This window comes from Mesoplodon densirostris (genome assembly GCF_025265405.1).
Source record: "Mesoplodon densirostris isolate mMesDen1 chromosome Y unlocalized genomic scaffold, mMesDen1 primary haplotype SUPER_Y_unloc_1, whole genome shotgun sequence".
Lineage (NCBI taxonomy): Eukaryota > Metazoa > Chordata > Mammalia > Artiodactyla > Ziphiidae > Mesoplodon > Mesoplodon densirostris.
In genome coordinates this window covers 435,619-452,680 of record NW_026778236.1, presented here as the reverse complement: position 1 = coordinate 452,680, position 17,062 = coordinate 435,619, and the positions used below count along the sequence as shown (strand labels likewise).

Sequence of the window (17,062 nt, the reverse complement as noted above, 5' to 3'; positions counted from 1 at the left end):
ATAAATTCTCTAGACATTTGCATAATTCATTTGTAGAACTTTACCAAAACTCCCTGGAAAACTGTTAGAAAGAAAAATGTGATAAAATGAGAATACAGGCCAAAAGCTTCAGCAAGTACAGGTAGAAAACAAGGAATTCTTACAAAATGGTTAATGGTTAATTAAGAGTAGTTTGTTCATATGAAGTAAAAAACCTTCACCCTATTAAAATTTACTAGTGATACAGAATTTGAATATATTCCTCCCTCCCCTCACTGAACCATGTTATACAAGCAGAAAATCATGAAATTTTAAGTCATGTAATATATTTGTTCTTAGAGTGGAGGCCATCATTCTCAATCTCCTCTTCATAATAAACAAGATTTATCAACCTACATAATGTTCTCTTTAAAATCTTAACTTCACTATTCATTTCCTACTCTACACTTTTCTGGTACTTTTTTATTGGCGATCACTGCAATAACTGAAACCTAACAAATGAGATGAAAGACATTTACTTTCAAAATAAACATACTTTTGCAAGTAGTACTTTACAGTAGGCACATCAGAAACTACCATATATGTGAAAATTCAAAACTTTGCTTTATATTTTTACAATTATATATTGTATTACATATGTTATACATGTGTGTGAATATATATGTACATATAAAATATATATAATCAGATTTGAAAATGAATAAAATCTGGGTCTTTACACAAAGTCTTTCTACAACTCAAACAGTGGAAAACCCTCTGAACATTAAACAACTTTAACAAAAGATTCTGTACAATGCTGAACAGTTTTATTTACACATACAAAATGTAAAAGGAGTAGAGTTTAAAATTACAGAACTTCTTAATATTTAACAGCAGGCAACCTCAAAAAAAAATAACATTCCTTTCACAAATATTTTCAAGCAATAAATATGTATTCATAAATAGTGTAAATCTGTATTAAGATTAGAAACAAAATCACAAATTTAAAGTTTATTCCTTAGTCTATGTGCAATCCATTATCTTTGTATCTTTGTTATTAGGCTACTAAATTTTAAAAAGTTTTAATTTGGAACCATTATGGCCTCAAAACAATACAGAAAAACTTGATGCAGTTAAAAAATATTTTTCTCCTTTAATTTTTCACATTAAAAAAGTTAACCAAAGATTTAAATGTATTAACTATCTTCACAAACAAATGGCCAGTGAGGACAGTATATCTTCCCCAGGAAACTTCTGAAAGGATAAAATATAGATGAAAACTAATTTATCAGTCCAGAAACAGAGAAACAAACAACAAAAAAAGTATCATCAAGTCAGTAGTCTGTTGGACAATGCCAGTTTTGTCAGATATCATAAAACATGTGATAATTATTACTAAGTAAAGCTGGATCATCTTGGAGCAGAAAAGTGCTCTCCTACATCCAGTTGTTTCACAATATTCTTGGAAGGTTGCATAGACATTAGCTTTTAGTCAGCACTCTTATGAAGCAGCTACAAACCCAGTGGTGCCGAACTTTCCTGAAGATCAGAAAAGGTGTCATTTAATATTTATGGAACAATATCAAGAAGAGGAGGATGATACTGAAGGAGCCTAAAATTAAAAGTGAGGTGTATTAATCATTTTAGTATATTATTAATCTTTAAAAGTGTTCTCTAGTTTATGGCTATAAACAATATACAGCCTACTTATGAAGTGAGTTAGAAAGAAACACCAAGTCTTAAGAAAGTTCAATAGCCTGCTAATTGATGTGCTTTTATTATGTCCTTTAGGACCATATTTCTTAGAGTTCTAAATTGTTACCCTCATTTTTCTGTACATCATTTAGTCATTAAAAACTTATAGGACATACCAAATTGACTGCTAAAACATAGAATTTGTGGAAAACTTTTAAAATTTTAATTAAAATTTCACTAGTTATTGTTTCATGAACATTTCTCAGCTAGAGTATATATATTGCAAATATTTCTCATAATTTTTCTCTTTTTTAAGCAATCCTAGGCACCATTCAATTAAAAATACTACAAACTAAATTTCAATATTTAGAACAAAAAGCACTTGACCAGTATTAACAACTCATGAATAACTGTAATTCCATTCATAAAGCCATTCAAAGTCAAAAGTAAAGGCAACCTGTCTTTGAAATTAAAACATGCAGAATTCACAAACTTCTGAATTTAGTTTCATGCATCTTATAAACTGTACCATTAATCAAAATCCATCAAATATTTCCATGAGTTTAAAAGATAATAAGAACTAGATTTTAAATAAATACAATTAAGCTCTGAAAATAGAAGAATATTGAAAACATAATGATTTTTCTTTAGATCATACCTACAGAAGTAACCAACATTTGGTTTTATCAATTAAGTCAAGTAGCATAAAGACTATGATAATATTCTAAAAGTACACAAAGATTTTTAAATGTAATTATTGTTATTATTTAGGCCATTGCCACTGAAAAGGACAAACAGTAATATATATTAATTTGATAAAAGTCTTCGAAGTATGAAAAAGAGGAATATTTTCTTACACATCATCTATTGAACCAATGGAACCAATATACATCTTATTAACCAATATACATCTTATTAATCCTTATTAACTAGTTAGCAAAAATAAACACTGCTGCTTCACAACCCAGCTAACTATGTACTCTCACACGATGAATTCACTTACTAATGTAAACTGGTCATATACTTGCATGAGGTCCTCCATTTTGTATTCTTCTAGCACCACAAAATTGTCCAGATTTCCACTTCTTTTTCGTGCACAGTCGTGGCAATGTACTACGTATGTCTTTTGAGAATTGCTTTCATTACTGACAAAAAGAAGATCAAAAACCTCCACCTATTTTATAAGAGAAAAAGCACTGAACAGAGACTGTTGAATTTATTTGCACAACTTATAGAACTATGGAATTCTACTTTACATGAAAATGTGGACAGTTATTTTTGTCTAAATGCTGGGACTTAAAAAAGCCACAGGGTTGTATGTTTGAGATACCAGGTTTATTTTGTAGGACATCCAAAGACAAGGGTAATGTTATATATTTAGAGATTAAACTAATGGAATGAAATCCTCATTATAATCACTAATTAAAGTTTAATCAAACATTTATAAGGATCAGCCTATATTTATTTTCCCCAGAGTATCAGAAGAAAACTAGAAAAAAGTGATAATGATTTTTTTACTTCTTCATGATAGTATTCATAGTGTTCCGGTTTTGGTTGTCTCTCTCTCCTCACACTGAGTTCCACAAAGGTTGTGACTAAACTATTTTATTCATTTTTGGACTCTTAGATATCATAGTGCTTAGTTTGGAAGCAAACCAAACCAAAATAATAATAATAATAATAAAAGTAAAGGAAAAAAAGAAAAATGGAAAAGCGAAGGAGAAAAAGGAAACAAACACTTGAATGAATGAGATTATTTTCAAGAGCCCAAAACTCACAGATGACTAATAAAGAGTGTTCACTTCTAAGACTACTATATTAAGGAAGATAAATAAGTACAGGGTGTATTCATGAACTTTAGCATACCAAAAGACAGTAAGTGCATCTTAGAAAGAATGTTGAGTTGCAATGACTCAGACAGGAAAATGGATAATAGACAGAATACTTGTTTTCATATACAGAATAGATTCTTATTTATCTGAGGTATAATACCTAACCAGAATCTGTTTGGCCTTATAATAATATACTTCAATGAGGCTATACAATATTAAAACAGCCAACAGATTTAATCAGTATATCTCATAACTGTAACACAATTTCAAGATCTAGTTCAGACCTTTCCAAGTTCTAGGCAAGTGATCTGACTTGTTCAGTGATTAGAAACTCATCACCTCAAATAGTCTTGGAACAACCGAATTAAACTTAAAAGATTTTGCACAGCAAAAAAACCCCATAAACGATACGAAAAGACAGCACTCAGAATGGAAGAAAATATTTGCAAACGAAGCAACTGACAAGGGATTAATCTCCAAAATACACAAATAGCTCATGAAGCTCAGTATCAAAAAACCAAACAACCCAAACAAAAAATGGGCGGAAGACCTAAATAGACATTTCTCCAAAGAAATGACCATACAGATGGCTAAGAGGCACATGAAAAGATGCTCAACATCACTAATTATTAGGAAATGCAAATCAAAAGTACAATGAGGCATCACCTCATACCAGGTACAATGACCATCATTAAAACATCTACAAACAATAAATGCTGGCGAGGGTGTGCTGAAAAAGGAACCCTCTTGCACTATTGGTGGGAATGTAAATGGATACAGCCACTGTGGAGAACAGTATGGAGGTTCCTTAAAAAACTAAAAATAGAACTACCATATGACCCAGCAATCTCACTACTGGGCATATACCCTGAGAAAACCATAATTCAAAAAGACACATGCACCCCAACGTTCACTGCAGCACTATTTACAATAGCCAGGACATGGAAGCAACCTAAGTGTCCAATGACAGATGAATGGATAAAGAAGATGTGGTACATAAATACAGTGGAATATTATTCAGCCATAAAAAGGAATGAAACTGGGTCATTTGTAGAGATGTGGATGGACCTAGAGTCTGTGACACAGAATGAAGTCAGTCAGAAAGAGAAAAACAAATATAGTGTACTAACACATATATATGGAATCTAGAAAACTGGTACAGAAGAATTTATATGCAGAATAGGAACAGAGATGCTGCATAGAGAATGGGTGTGTGGACATGGGGGAAAGCAGAGGGTACAACGAATTGGGAGATTAGGATTGACATAAATACACTACAATGTGTAAAACAAATAGCTAGTGGAAACCTGCTGTATAGCACAGGGAACTCAGCTCAGTGCTCTCTAGTGACCTCCTAGTTGGGTGGGATGGTGGGGTAGAAGGGGGTCCAAGAGGGAGGGGATATATGTATACATATAGCTGATTCACTTCACTGTACAGCAAAAACTAACACAACATTGTAAAGCAATTACAAAAAAATGCAGAGTTCATAAGGTTTTCTATTACTATGAACAGGCAGTAACGTACTTTAGGGACCCCAGTAAAAAAGTTGCATTTCTTCAACTTGTCATCATTTGCCATTTGATCAACTATCCTGTTGATTTTACTTTCTAAACACTTCTCCTTTTCTTCTTCCTTTCTTTTATATCCCTAATACTACCTATGAGTCTCAGCCCTCAGTTAACTTCTATTAACACCATTCTAGGGATTTCCCTGGCAGTCCAGTGGTTAAGACTGTGCTTTCACTGCAGGAGACATGGGTATGATCTGGGAACTAAGATCCCACATGCCTCGTGATGCAGCCAAACAAACAAACAAATAAACCAAACACACTACCCATTCTAGTAGTCTCCCAACTAAGCTCTTCACTTTCTACCTACATCCTCTTCAATGATCAACTACCACTCCCTGAAACACGTATCCTGACTTAAGAGTCCCTTGCTCTAAAATTTTTAATGACCTTAGAATAAACATCAGATTCCTTAAATTCAAGATGCTCGCAAGCTACACACCATCTCTTACACATTCTGAAAATATTTGCTACATTTTCTAGCCACACTGAACTACTTAACCTCTTTATTATGTACACTACTTGTTTCCCCATCTGCTTTATTCTCCAATTCAATGCTTTATTCTCCAATTCAAGCCATTTTTCACCTGCTGAAATCAAATTCATCCTTCAAGGGGCTCCGATGGTAATGTTAGAAAATCATTTTTCGTAAATATCTGTATAATAGTCTGTATATATGCCCATAGTCATTACGGTTTCAAATATATATCACATTTAGCTGTTAATAAATTGTATTATCCAAGTAGAATATAATCTCCTCCAGAACAGCTACCATATCTTTATCTTTGTACTTTTTACAAGTCATGGTCACAATAGAAAAAAATTAAAAATTTATGAAATTAACTAGAAAGGACTTAACACTTATCAGCCTAGACCTATACTGAAATAGATCCAGTTTGCTGGCAACTGTGTACTTACTACGAATTGTTCCTGATTTAAAATCTGAGATGATAATCATCTGGTAAGAAGGTACAACACAAATACCACTGTTAGGGGATATTTCTGAGTTAATATTTAATGAAATATTATACCATCAAATGAAAATTTAATACAATTGCTATGATAGTCAATTTCCATAAAATACATTAAAGTATAGGTAAATTTGTAATTAAAAAACAAAAGAAACCAAACCCTAGAGAAACCACAACAAAACTGTCAATAAGAAGTTACCTCGCAAATGCTACAGTAATGCGCTGGTTCATGATTTGTCCGCCCATGCCATATAACCTCTTTTCCTGCTGTAATAAGAGCTTCCCTCAGTGTCTGACATTGCTTTAGAATTTTCATAAGACAATACCTATTACGGAGAAAAATTATTGTGACAACTGAATACTGAGTATTCTTAGCACAAAAGAAACACCAAATAGAAATAACTTTGACATTCTTGGTTCTAAGGTCTATTCACATAATTTTCCTTTTTTCAATTTTTCATATCTAGTAGGCCTAACAATGATAATACTAAAGCACTGAACGTTGAGAACTAATATTTGAATATAAAAATACAATGTTGTTAAGTCTACCAAAAAAAACCTCACATCTCATTTGAAGATATATTCTTACTTTTTAACTTCGATTTAGACAACTGAGAGAGTTTCCCTAAGAGTCAATTTCTTCATCTTTGAAATGAACAGTCTGAACTGCAGGCTGACTCTTTTTTTTGGGGGGGGGGGGCCCCTCCGGACACATAGGCTCAGCGGCCATGGCATGTGGGATCCTCCCGGACCAGGACACAAACCCATGTCCCCTGCATCGGCAGGCGGACTCTCAACCACTGCGCCACCAGGGAAGCCCAGGCTGACTCTTTTGATTATAGTAAGGTAAGAGGTACATATTTACATCTAGATACAACAGAATTATTTTTATATAATTGATTTTAAAATTCTGGATTATGTAAAAAATTATCTATGAATTATGATATAAAATTAGTTTAACTATACTACTAAAGGAAAAAAGGGTATTATTGTTTCAATTTTAATTTGAAGGTAGTATAATGGAATATTTATATTAACACAAACTTTTTTGTAATTTATACTTTCCTTACGTACATACTTCTGATGCTAAGAATATACTGAATTCTCACAAAAAGTACTAATTTTTCTATAATTTGCTGTCACTGCTCAGAATTGTCTATTACAGTTGCCACAAACGTGTGTCAAAGTTCTCCTTTGAAGGCAGAGCTGGACTAGTTGATCTATAAGGTACATTTCAACTCTAAAATTATCCTAAAAAGAACAAAATTGGTTTAGTAAAAATGATGTCACAACAAAATCTGTGAATAGTATAACCTCCTGGAATCATGATCAGACTAACTTGGAGCTCTTTGATATACTGAATTGCTACTAACTTAGAATTTGCAATGTATTATTATTACATAAATTATTATTTGAAAGAAATGATATTACATTAACAGTATCTGAAACTATCTTCCTTATCTTTATAGGCTTTTAGTCTTTCTTTCCCATTAGAATGTAGGATTAATGAGAGCAAAGGCTTTGTCTATTTTGTTACCTGCAGTAGGACTGTGCCTGGCATAGTGTATGTATATAATAAATATTTGATTACTAAGCAAGTAAGTAAGTTCTACAATATGATAAGTAATAGCATATTTAGATTCCCTTAATTTATATTTCTATGCTATTTGTTATTTGCCAGGTTAAACTCTTATTATCCATTTTTTAAAGTCAAAGAATAAAGTCAAAGAATAAGTCTGGAATAAATTTAAGTAAAAACTTGTTCATTTATTTAAAAACATAAAAAGTATAATAATATTAAATCTAAACTTGCATGAAAATTTTCTTAAGTATCATAAAAAATCATATCACTTTCAATTTGCCTAGACAAATTCTTTTCAGTTTTTAAGAAACAAAGTCATGCCTTACCTGTATTTGGATATCGAAATAAGAAAAGCTTTGTAGTGTGGTGTGGTGTATTTGTGTGTGTGTGTTTGAAAGAAGTGCTAGGACAAGCAAGAAGTAAAAATTCAGTTCTGGAAAGAAAATATATATCACACTAGACATAGCATTTCTTGATGTCCTCCTCCTACCCCTCTCCAATATGGTTTCACCTCTGGGACCAGACATATTTTCACATAAGTACTGCTTCAAAATATTTATTTCATAGGAAAATAATGACTAAAACTCTGCAAATTTTTATTTGCACAGACAGCAATGCTCATAAACTTAACAATGCTATTATGTGGGAAAATAAAATGTTAACATTTTATTCATGAAGATAGCATTAATGAAGGGTTACATACATTAGGCCACCTAAGTTTTATGCTACCTAAGCCCAATGTCAGAGGCATTATTGTCTATCCCATTTCACAAACAAGGAAAATGGACAACAGAAGGGTGAAATTTCCCAAAATAAGATCCCAAATGATGCAGATACTGGAATAAATAAAAGTTAGGCTGACTCAATATTAAAGTCTTTCTGACAACAATCTCAGACTGTCACCACAATTTTAGTAGATGGTATGGAAATTAAAACCCAAGAGATGCCTTGCCTTTTCCAGCCTATCTTACTGACAGAGCCATGTACAAAAAGTGAGCCTAATATATGATGATAATTGTGGGCATACTACGAATCACTGTAACTGGCTTTATTTACCATTCAACTGCATAAAGAACACTTGCTATTTATATTACAAGGTTGAATCAGTACCAAAAGACTCATCTACTACATTATCGTTTAATTCCTTTCAAGGGTTTTATCAAAAGGAATGCTCTAATATTAATGAACATGAGTTGCATGAAAATGAAGTAAAGAAAATCAAAGCACTGTAATAAATGTAATAAATTTCAATATCTTCAAATATTAATTATAAATTGAAGAGTGAGGATTCCTTTAAACTTTCAATCAACTCATTTTTTAATTAAAACCAAGAAAGAAGAAATATTTATTTTGGAGAATACAGATAAAAATCAAGAATAAACAACACCTCCATTAACTGTATTTTAAGCTTTAAAGTACATATTTAGTTTCCCCTCATTATACATAAATGATAATACTTAGAAATAGGGAAGGAAATTATTTTTCAGCTATCCAAGGAAAAATATATACACTCCACTTAACCCCAATCTCAAACAGTGACCAAAGAAACAGTATTGTATATCTCCTGATATGATACAAATAGAAAACACATTATCTATTTTCAAAAATGTTTAATGTGAATCTAATATAAGGAAACAACCAGACAAACCCAAAATGTGAAACATTCTAAAACGCACCTGGCCTGGTTTCTTCAAATAAAAAGACAATGTCATTAAGAACGATTCTTAAGAGACCAAAGAGACATGACATGATTGAACGAGTCCAAAAAGAACAGCCAAATACTGTATTCAATGTGAACTCTGAATGACTCTAAATTGGGAATTAGAGTGGACTAAAGAGAAGCAATAGCTTTTAAAGAACTTTCTGGACAGGTGATAAATTTTAACTACAGATAATATGATATTCTGATTTTAGTTATCTTAGGTGTGACAAAGCTACTATGGCTATGAAGGGTAAGGCCCTTATTTTTAAAAGATGTAGAATAAATTAGGCAGGATTCCATAGATAGTAAGTAAATGTGGCAAAAACTTAAATGGTAAACTAAGATGAAAAATCTATGAGTATTCAGTGTACTATTCTCCAACTTTTCTGCAGGGCTGAAAAAGTTTATACAATAATATAATTCAACTTGTGTAATTCAATTTGTATAGTGCAGCTTCGTTTTGTCTTAAAATTTACATTAAATATATATATATATATATATATATATATCTTAATATGGAAAGATACAGGAGTTGAGTTAATTAAAACAAGATATCAGTAGACTTAAACTTTAAGTACTCTTAATGCAGTCTTTCTGTGATGTTTTAAAAATAGCTAATAGTTCAGAAACCTCAGCATCTCAAATCTTAGCAAGGATTATATATAAGCTAGCTCCATCTATCAGTCCTCTATACTAGGCAACAGAGCTATCTACCCCTCTGAGTGTTTAAAGAAATTTTTCTTTAAATATTCTATGAAGACTTCAAATTCTGCATGTTGAAAAAGCCAGGCTGTAACATCACTATCAATATCTAACTTATTCCTCTCCTTATTCTTTAGCCACAATCTCAGTGACAAGAGCAAATGCTGTGTAAAAATCCCGAATCAAGCAAAACGGATTCCTCCCTTATCTCAACCATTCAACCATGAAATATATCTTTATTCTCTAAATTCTGGCTGTCTCTTGTCTGAACAGTAGTAATTACCTTTCACTTCATGCCTATATTCTTCCTATCTTCATCATACTGTGGCCAACTGATGTAACTTGCAAATTTGATTATTTTTACCTCCAAAATTAAAAATTCTTCTCATTAGCAACTGTTGCTGATGCGAAACACACCTGAAATTTTTAGCCAAACAGTTTATATATGTTCCATAACTATTATGAATGAACAAGTTGAGCTTAACTGCAAAGACATAGTTTTAATTCTGATCCACATCAGGAGAAATTCAGTTCAGTTGTAACATAAAGGATTTGTGCAAAAGTTTTGACAGTAATTTAAGTCAAAAGAGAAATTTATACACTGAGATCAATTATTACAGTGATTCCTCAGGGTTTAGGATTAAAATCTTTGAAGTCAAGTCCATTGCATTCTAAACTGACAGACAATAATAATCAACATAATGAATATGCTTTTCACTCATGATTCTCCTTGCTGCCATTTTTAGGTGGTATCTGGAAGAATGTGAAGTAAAGTACGAATGAAGATTAGTCCAATACAGTAAAATGGCTAAGTTGTAGAAATCTGAAAAGATGTACTAAATCACTAAGTCACACAAGAGGCTTTCTGGCTTTAGAAGGCACTGATACCAAACTTGGACTAACTACAAAGGATAAAAAATTAAGCAACTTATACAGTAGTTTAAGAAAAGAAAGATAATTCAGTCTTACCCCAACAAAAAAATCAGTAGTTGGAAAGTGGAAATACCCTTGCCATTTTAAAATCACATAGTGCAAATACAGACTAAGTGGCAAAGCACTTATAGTTTAGTTACACCAAGTATTCCTAAGGTTATAAAACTCATTTGGTGTTTAAATCAGGCTACTATAGTTATTATGTAACTCATTTACAGGGCCCATTCACATTTCACCACAGAATTATTAATGTGCTTAAGAATGCTGTCCTATACACTGCTAGTATGGGTGGTAGGGAAAAATATGTTTTTTGGTTTTTGTTTTTTTAATTTTTGGCTGCATTGGGTCTTCACTGCTGCACCCGTACTCCCTCTAGTTGCGGTGAGCAGGGGCCACTCCCTGCTGCAATGCACGGGCTTCACGGGCTTCTCGGGCTTCTCATTGCGGTGGCCTCTTCTGCCATGGAGCACAGGCTCCACGTGCACGGGCTTCAGTAGTTGTGGCACACAGGTTCCAGAGCGCAGGCTCAGTAGTTGTGGTGCAGGCTTGCAGGCTCTAGAGCATAGGCTCAGTAGTTGTGGTGCACGGGCCCAGCTGCTCCACGGCATGTGGGATCTTCCCGGACCAGGGCTTGAACCCACGTCCCCTGCATTGGCAGGCGGATTCTCAACCACTGCATCACCAGGGAAGCCTCAAAATATGTATCCTTTAAAACCAAAGAAAATCTGAAATCTAAAAGACATCTGGCCCAAAGAATTCAGGATAGGGAACTATAACCTAGAGTATTTCTTTTGTAAAGTCTTTTCTGAATTCTCTCTTGAAAGAGCCGTCCTCTATGCTCCCCCATTGTACATTAGCAACAGTTCCATTAAAGCAAAGAGCACATTTTTCAATAGCTGTGCAAAGAGTACATTGTTTCTAATAGTTAGCACCCTAAAAATTGATCACACCTTTCAAAGCAACCTGCAAAGTACCTAGGCACCCAGTTGGTTCACAATAAACACTGACTGAATTAAAGAATAGAAATATCTCTTTATACCTCAGTAGATGACACTGGTAAGTATTCCTTATTTTCTTTCTGGTTGATTTGTTATACTTAAGCATACTGTATTTAGCTATGAACCAACTATAAAGAGGTTTAAAATAGTAAACACAATGGTAAAAACAGAATATTTAAGCATACATCTAAAAGTAGTAGTGTGAGAAATGACTATCAAGAGAGGTGGAGGTGAGGGAGTGTCAAATTCTTTCAGTAATTCATTTGCTAGGCTTAAAAATGTAGATTCTCAAGAATTCTACAATTGTGATGTCATATTTAAAATGGCTGGTCACTGCTTAACTCAACGAAGTAGTTTCAGGGATACATCAAAGTCAAAAGCCATACTGCTATGAATGGAGGAATGAAAAAGAAGCCCAAAGCTAACACATGAAATGACTCAAAGCAAAGGGAAGAATTACAAGAAAGAAACTGTTTAGGAATCAACACAGCACACAAAACAGGTTAAATTAATACCACCTCCTTTTGACAGGATTTGAGGACAAAAGCAATGATATGGATACAATAATTGAACAGCAAAAAAAATTCTGGGAAGACAACAAAAATGAAAAATCTTTGTTATTTCTTTAACAACATATTCTCATTGCTCTCCTGCCTCTCTCTTATTTAGTTCCTCATTTTTCCTGTTCTTAAATACAACTATTCTTTGAAGCTCTATTCCTCATTGTTAGTACTCTTCCTGTAAAGGTAATAATCACAAAATAGTAAGTAAAACACTCCCCAGTTAGTTGGCTCGGGCTTTGCTCTCTGAAGTTATTTCCAATAGCTTTTTCAAAAATCTGTTTCCATCTTCTCAGACTTGCTACTGCCCCAAATGAAGTGATGTGTCACAATTACAAACAAAGACCTTCCTAATGAACCAATATAGGTGTTTTAAAATGTTGATTCTCCACCTAACTAGATAGGTGACCTAAGCCTGGTGTAACTGAAATAATATTTGTTCAGCACTTAGAATAAAACTTAGTTGGGGCTTCCCTGGTGGTGCAGCGGTTGAGAGTCCGCCTGCCGATGCAGGGGACACAGGTTCGTGTCCCGGTCTGGGAAGATCCCACATGCCGTGGAGCGGCTGGGCCCGTGAGCCATGGCCGCTGAGCCTGCGCGTCCGGAGGCCTGTGCTCCGCAACGGGAGAGGCCACAACAGTGAGAGGTCCGTGTACCGCAAAAAAAAAAAAAAAAAAAAAAAACTTAGTAAGATTATAAAGTACTACTGGACATCTAAAACCTACTTAATATGGAAACCCAAAGGGATATTTCATTCATTCTTTTCCCACATCAAGTTCTCTATTCATTCCTTCTCCTATACCTTTGTCCTTCACATAAATTACCTTGCTTTTCCAAAGAACAGCTCCCCCCAGACATCCCTAATTCTGTAGGATCCATGATATATAGCATTAACATTTTAAAAAATTAGGATATTATTTTTTTTTACTGAGTTGTAATTGATGTCATTGATACATTTTACAATCTACAACTTTTAATCCACGTATTTACATGCTCTACAACTTTTGCCCTCCTACCTCCACTGTCTCTCCCCATCTTCCCTAAATGAAGACAGCAATTTGCACAGAATATTTATAAATCTTCAGGGCTCAGCCCAGTTCCATCTATTCAGCTAGTACTCAAATATCTATTAAATGAAAGATACTGCAAATAAGCATTGGTGGTGAATGAAAGTACATTTTGAGAGGTGGCTGAATGACCCTGGTTAACATTTTTAATCAGAGTGATAACAAAAAGAGGAGCTAATTAAACATGAGACAACTAAAGTTGGAAGTAGAATTCTGAAATTATAATAAATGGAGTCAATATTCAAAATGATTCCATATTCTATAAGGAAGTATTAAAAAACTCTACAAGAAACACAGCACCAATAAGTAAACGCATTCACTTAGAGTATTAAATATATTTTTTAAAATGTGTAAGGAAAATGTGGATGAAAACTATTTCCAGTAATTTAAATAGAAGAAAACCTGAATTTGTATACTCAAGTCCAATATTAAGACAACTGCTACAACAAAGACAATGTAATTTAAAATGCCACCATAGAAAAATGGGAACATTTCCATTCATGGAAGGCAAGTCTTCGTGTCCTGCATTTAAAATAGTGATAGAGACACTGACATACTGGAAGAGGTCTAGAAGATGTTGAGAACAATGAGGGTACAGAATGAAAGTGACCGAAGTGAGAGATGTTTTAAGTTTATGAACTAGAGATAACAAAAACACAAGATGATAATAGTCTTTTCTTGCTTCCTTTTTCCTTATCTCACTATCCAATCTATGTGTAAACATTTGACAAAAGACTGCAGTGTGATACTTCTTTGCAGTTCCACTGCTACAATCACAATCCAGGTTAGTCTGGATTTCTGCAATTGACTTATAACTGTTCTCTTTAGTTCAAATCCTCCATTCTCCAATCCTATTTCCACAAATAGACAGATTCACATTTTTTTTTTTTTTTTTTTTGGTACTTGGGCCTCTCACTGTTGTGGCCTCTCCCGTTGCGGAGCACAGGCTCCGGACGCGCAGGCTCAGCGGCCATGGCTCACGGGCCCAGCCACTCCGCAGCATGTGGGATCCTCCCAGACCGGGGCACGAACCCGTGTCCGCTGCATCGGCAGGCGGACTCTCAACCACTACGCCACCAGGGAAGCCCCAGATTCACATTTTTAAAACGTAAATCAAAATCTATCCCTCTTCTTCTTCTACACACACAGAATTAGTACCTAAACTATTTAACAGTGCCTAAATCTATAATTTCCTACCTCACCATTTTCATGAACTCATTACCACAGCTATTTCCCTCCTTCATTCTGTTAAGCCATTTCTGTCCCATAACTACACCAAAGTTGTTCTCCTTTAAGACTTTCACTTGTTTTGAGGGCCTGAAATGCTTTATCCTAACTCTTCTAGTTGTCTCCTTTTTATAATTCTGATCCAAGTATGGAAACCATGCTCTCAGAAGCCACTTGAACAAAAGTGCAGCATTCTTCACCCACTAACCAAAAAACAAACAAATTTGCAAAAATAAATTTTACTCACATTACTTAACAGTGACTTATTTATCTGTTTGGGAATTTGTCTGTCTGGCTTCACTACAGATTAAATCTCACAAAGGAAGAGATTTAGTTTTATACTCTGCAGTATCTATTTTATTACTAAGAACAGCATCAAGCATAAAGTATGTGGTTCTCAAATACTTGTTGAATGTTATTTGTTTTGCATAAATCCTAAATAATCTGGGGCATTGAGGCAAAAAGTATATTTTGGATCAGCCTATGAATATATTCATGAATTAGAGCTGAGGTAATGACCATACTGAAAAAGTTACCAAATGACCACCCATAAATTGTGCATTTTTAATAGGAATTACTCTGTTAGTTAAGAATTTGAATAACATTCTTTCAAACTTTTCTAACTTTACCTATCAAACATTTAACAAAAACGGAATGTGTCAATAAGTGCATAGGCACATTACCCTGACCCTGCAATTTCTGTCTGGATATATTGGTTAGAACAAAATTTTGAAAATAAATTTGAAATTGTTTAAAATTAGCCAGCACTATTTTTAAAGATACTGGTTTGGGAGACACTGTAAATCTTCCTCTCCCATTCACAAAGTTCATGAACATATACAGGCCCTGAAGGGACTTAAGATGGTTTAACTATTTAGCCTGTAATTTCCCAAATTCATTTCAGCAGAGTTATTTTTCATTAGTGATGGAGTGGGGGGAGGAGAAGGGCAAGAAAAGCATGTAAACTGAAATCTGGAGAAGCACTAAGTGGCACTGCCTGAAAAAATGTACAAGAAGAAACATCATGGTTCCATTCCATACCACTGCAATAAAGCAAATATTGCAATAAGGCAAGTCACGCAATTTTCTGGTTTCTCAAAAGTTATGTTTACTATGTATGGTAGTCTATTAAGTCTGCAATAGCATTATATCAAAAATAACAGTACATACACCTTAATTAAAAATACCTCATTGCGGGCCTCCCTGGTGGCGCAAGTGGTTGAGAGTCCGCCTGCCGATGCAGGGGATACGGGTTCGTGCCCCGGTCTGGGAGGATCCCATATGCCGCGGAGCGGCTGGGCCCGTGAGCCATGGCCGCTGAGCCTGCGCGTCCGGAGCCTGCACGTCCGGAGCCTGTGCTCCGCAACGGGGGAGGCCACAACAGTGAGAGGCCCGCATACCGCAAAAAAAAAAAAAAAAAAAAATACCTCATTGCAAGAAAAATTGCTGATCAGCATGTGAACCTTCAACAAGTCATAATCTTTTTACAATAGTTACATCAAAGAGCACTAATCACAGATCACTGCAGGAAATATAGTAATAAAGAAAAAATCTGAAGTATTGTGGGAATTACCAACATGAGACACAAAGAAAGAAAGTGGGCAAGTGCTCCTGAAAAGATGGTGCTTACAGACTTGTTCTCTATACGGTTGTCACAAACCCTCAATTTGTAGAAAACAGTATCTGCAAAGGGCAGTAAGGCAAACAGCAATAAAATGAGGGATGCCTGTATTCTAAATATACTTACAAAAGAAATGGAACAGAAACTAGGCTAATAAATCAGAAATTAACAGAATATATATATTCAAATTGTTTATCTACTAAATTTGTAATGAGTGGTTCAAGAAGGTAAGGGGGTGATTTAATTATGGCAGAAAATTTAAATAGCTAAAACACTATTTTAAATGCTAATTTCTTTATGAGATATTTTTATGTTAATAATATTCTCACTCCCTGTGCTGCAGGCAGACATCAAATATTAAAACTAAAGATATCCCAGGACGTCACATTGGTCAGAGGGTAAGGGAAAGCACAGATGTGTGAATTTACTGGTAAAGAATCACGTATGCTTTCATTCCTCTTTGTACCACAACAAGCTGGCTATTCGGAAAGAAAAAATATTTTTTTACATGCAAATGCTCTTATTTTGTCAAGATTTCTAAACCACTTTATCATCTGATGTCAACTGATGTAATTCTTTGGGGTAAAAATAATCATTAGGAAACACTCTTCACCATATTCCCTATCCCCACCACCACCCCCAAA

The 17,062-nt window shown here is 34.3% G+C and overlaps 1 protein-coding gene across 6 annotated transcripts in view; it reads right to left on the bottom strand.

Annotated features, from left to right (window-relative positions):
* Positions 1 to 979: 979 nt before the first annotated feature.
* LOC132482953 (lysine-specific demethylase 6A-like) overlaps positions 980 to 17,062 on the bottom strand; it is a 168,865-nt gene continuing 152,782 nt past the window's right edge. For all 6 annotated transcript variants that reach the window (XM_060088225.1, XM_060088218.1, XM_060088222.1 and 3 more), the window contains 3 exons: positions 6,226 to 6,352; positions 2,657 to 2,827; positions 980 to 1,570 (listed from right to left, as the gene is read on the bottom strand). In XM_060088225.1, the coding sequence (XP_059944208.1) occupies positions 1,541 to 1,570; positions 2,657 to 2,827; positions 6,226 to 6,352 (328 nt within the window). In that variant the 3' untranslated portion in view covers positions 980 to 1,540. The remainder of the gene's footprint in view (positions 1,571 to 2,656; positions 2,828 to 6,225; positions 6,353 to 17,062) is intronic.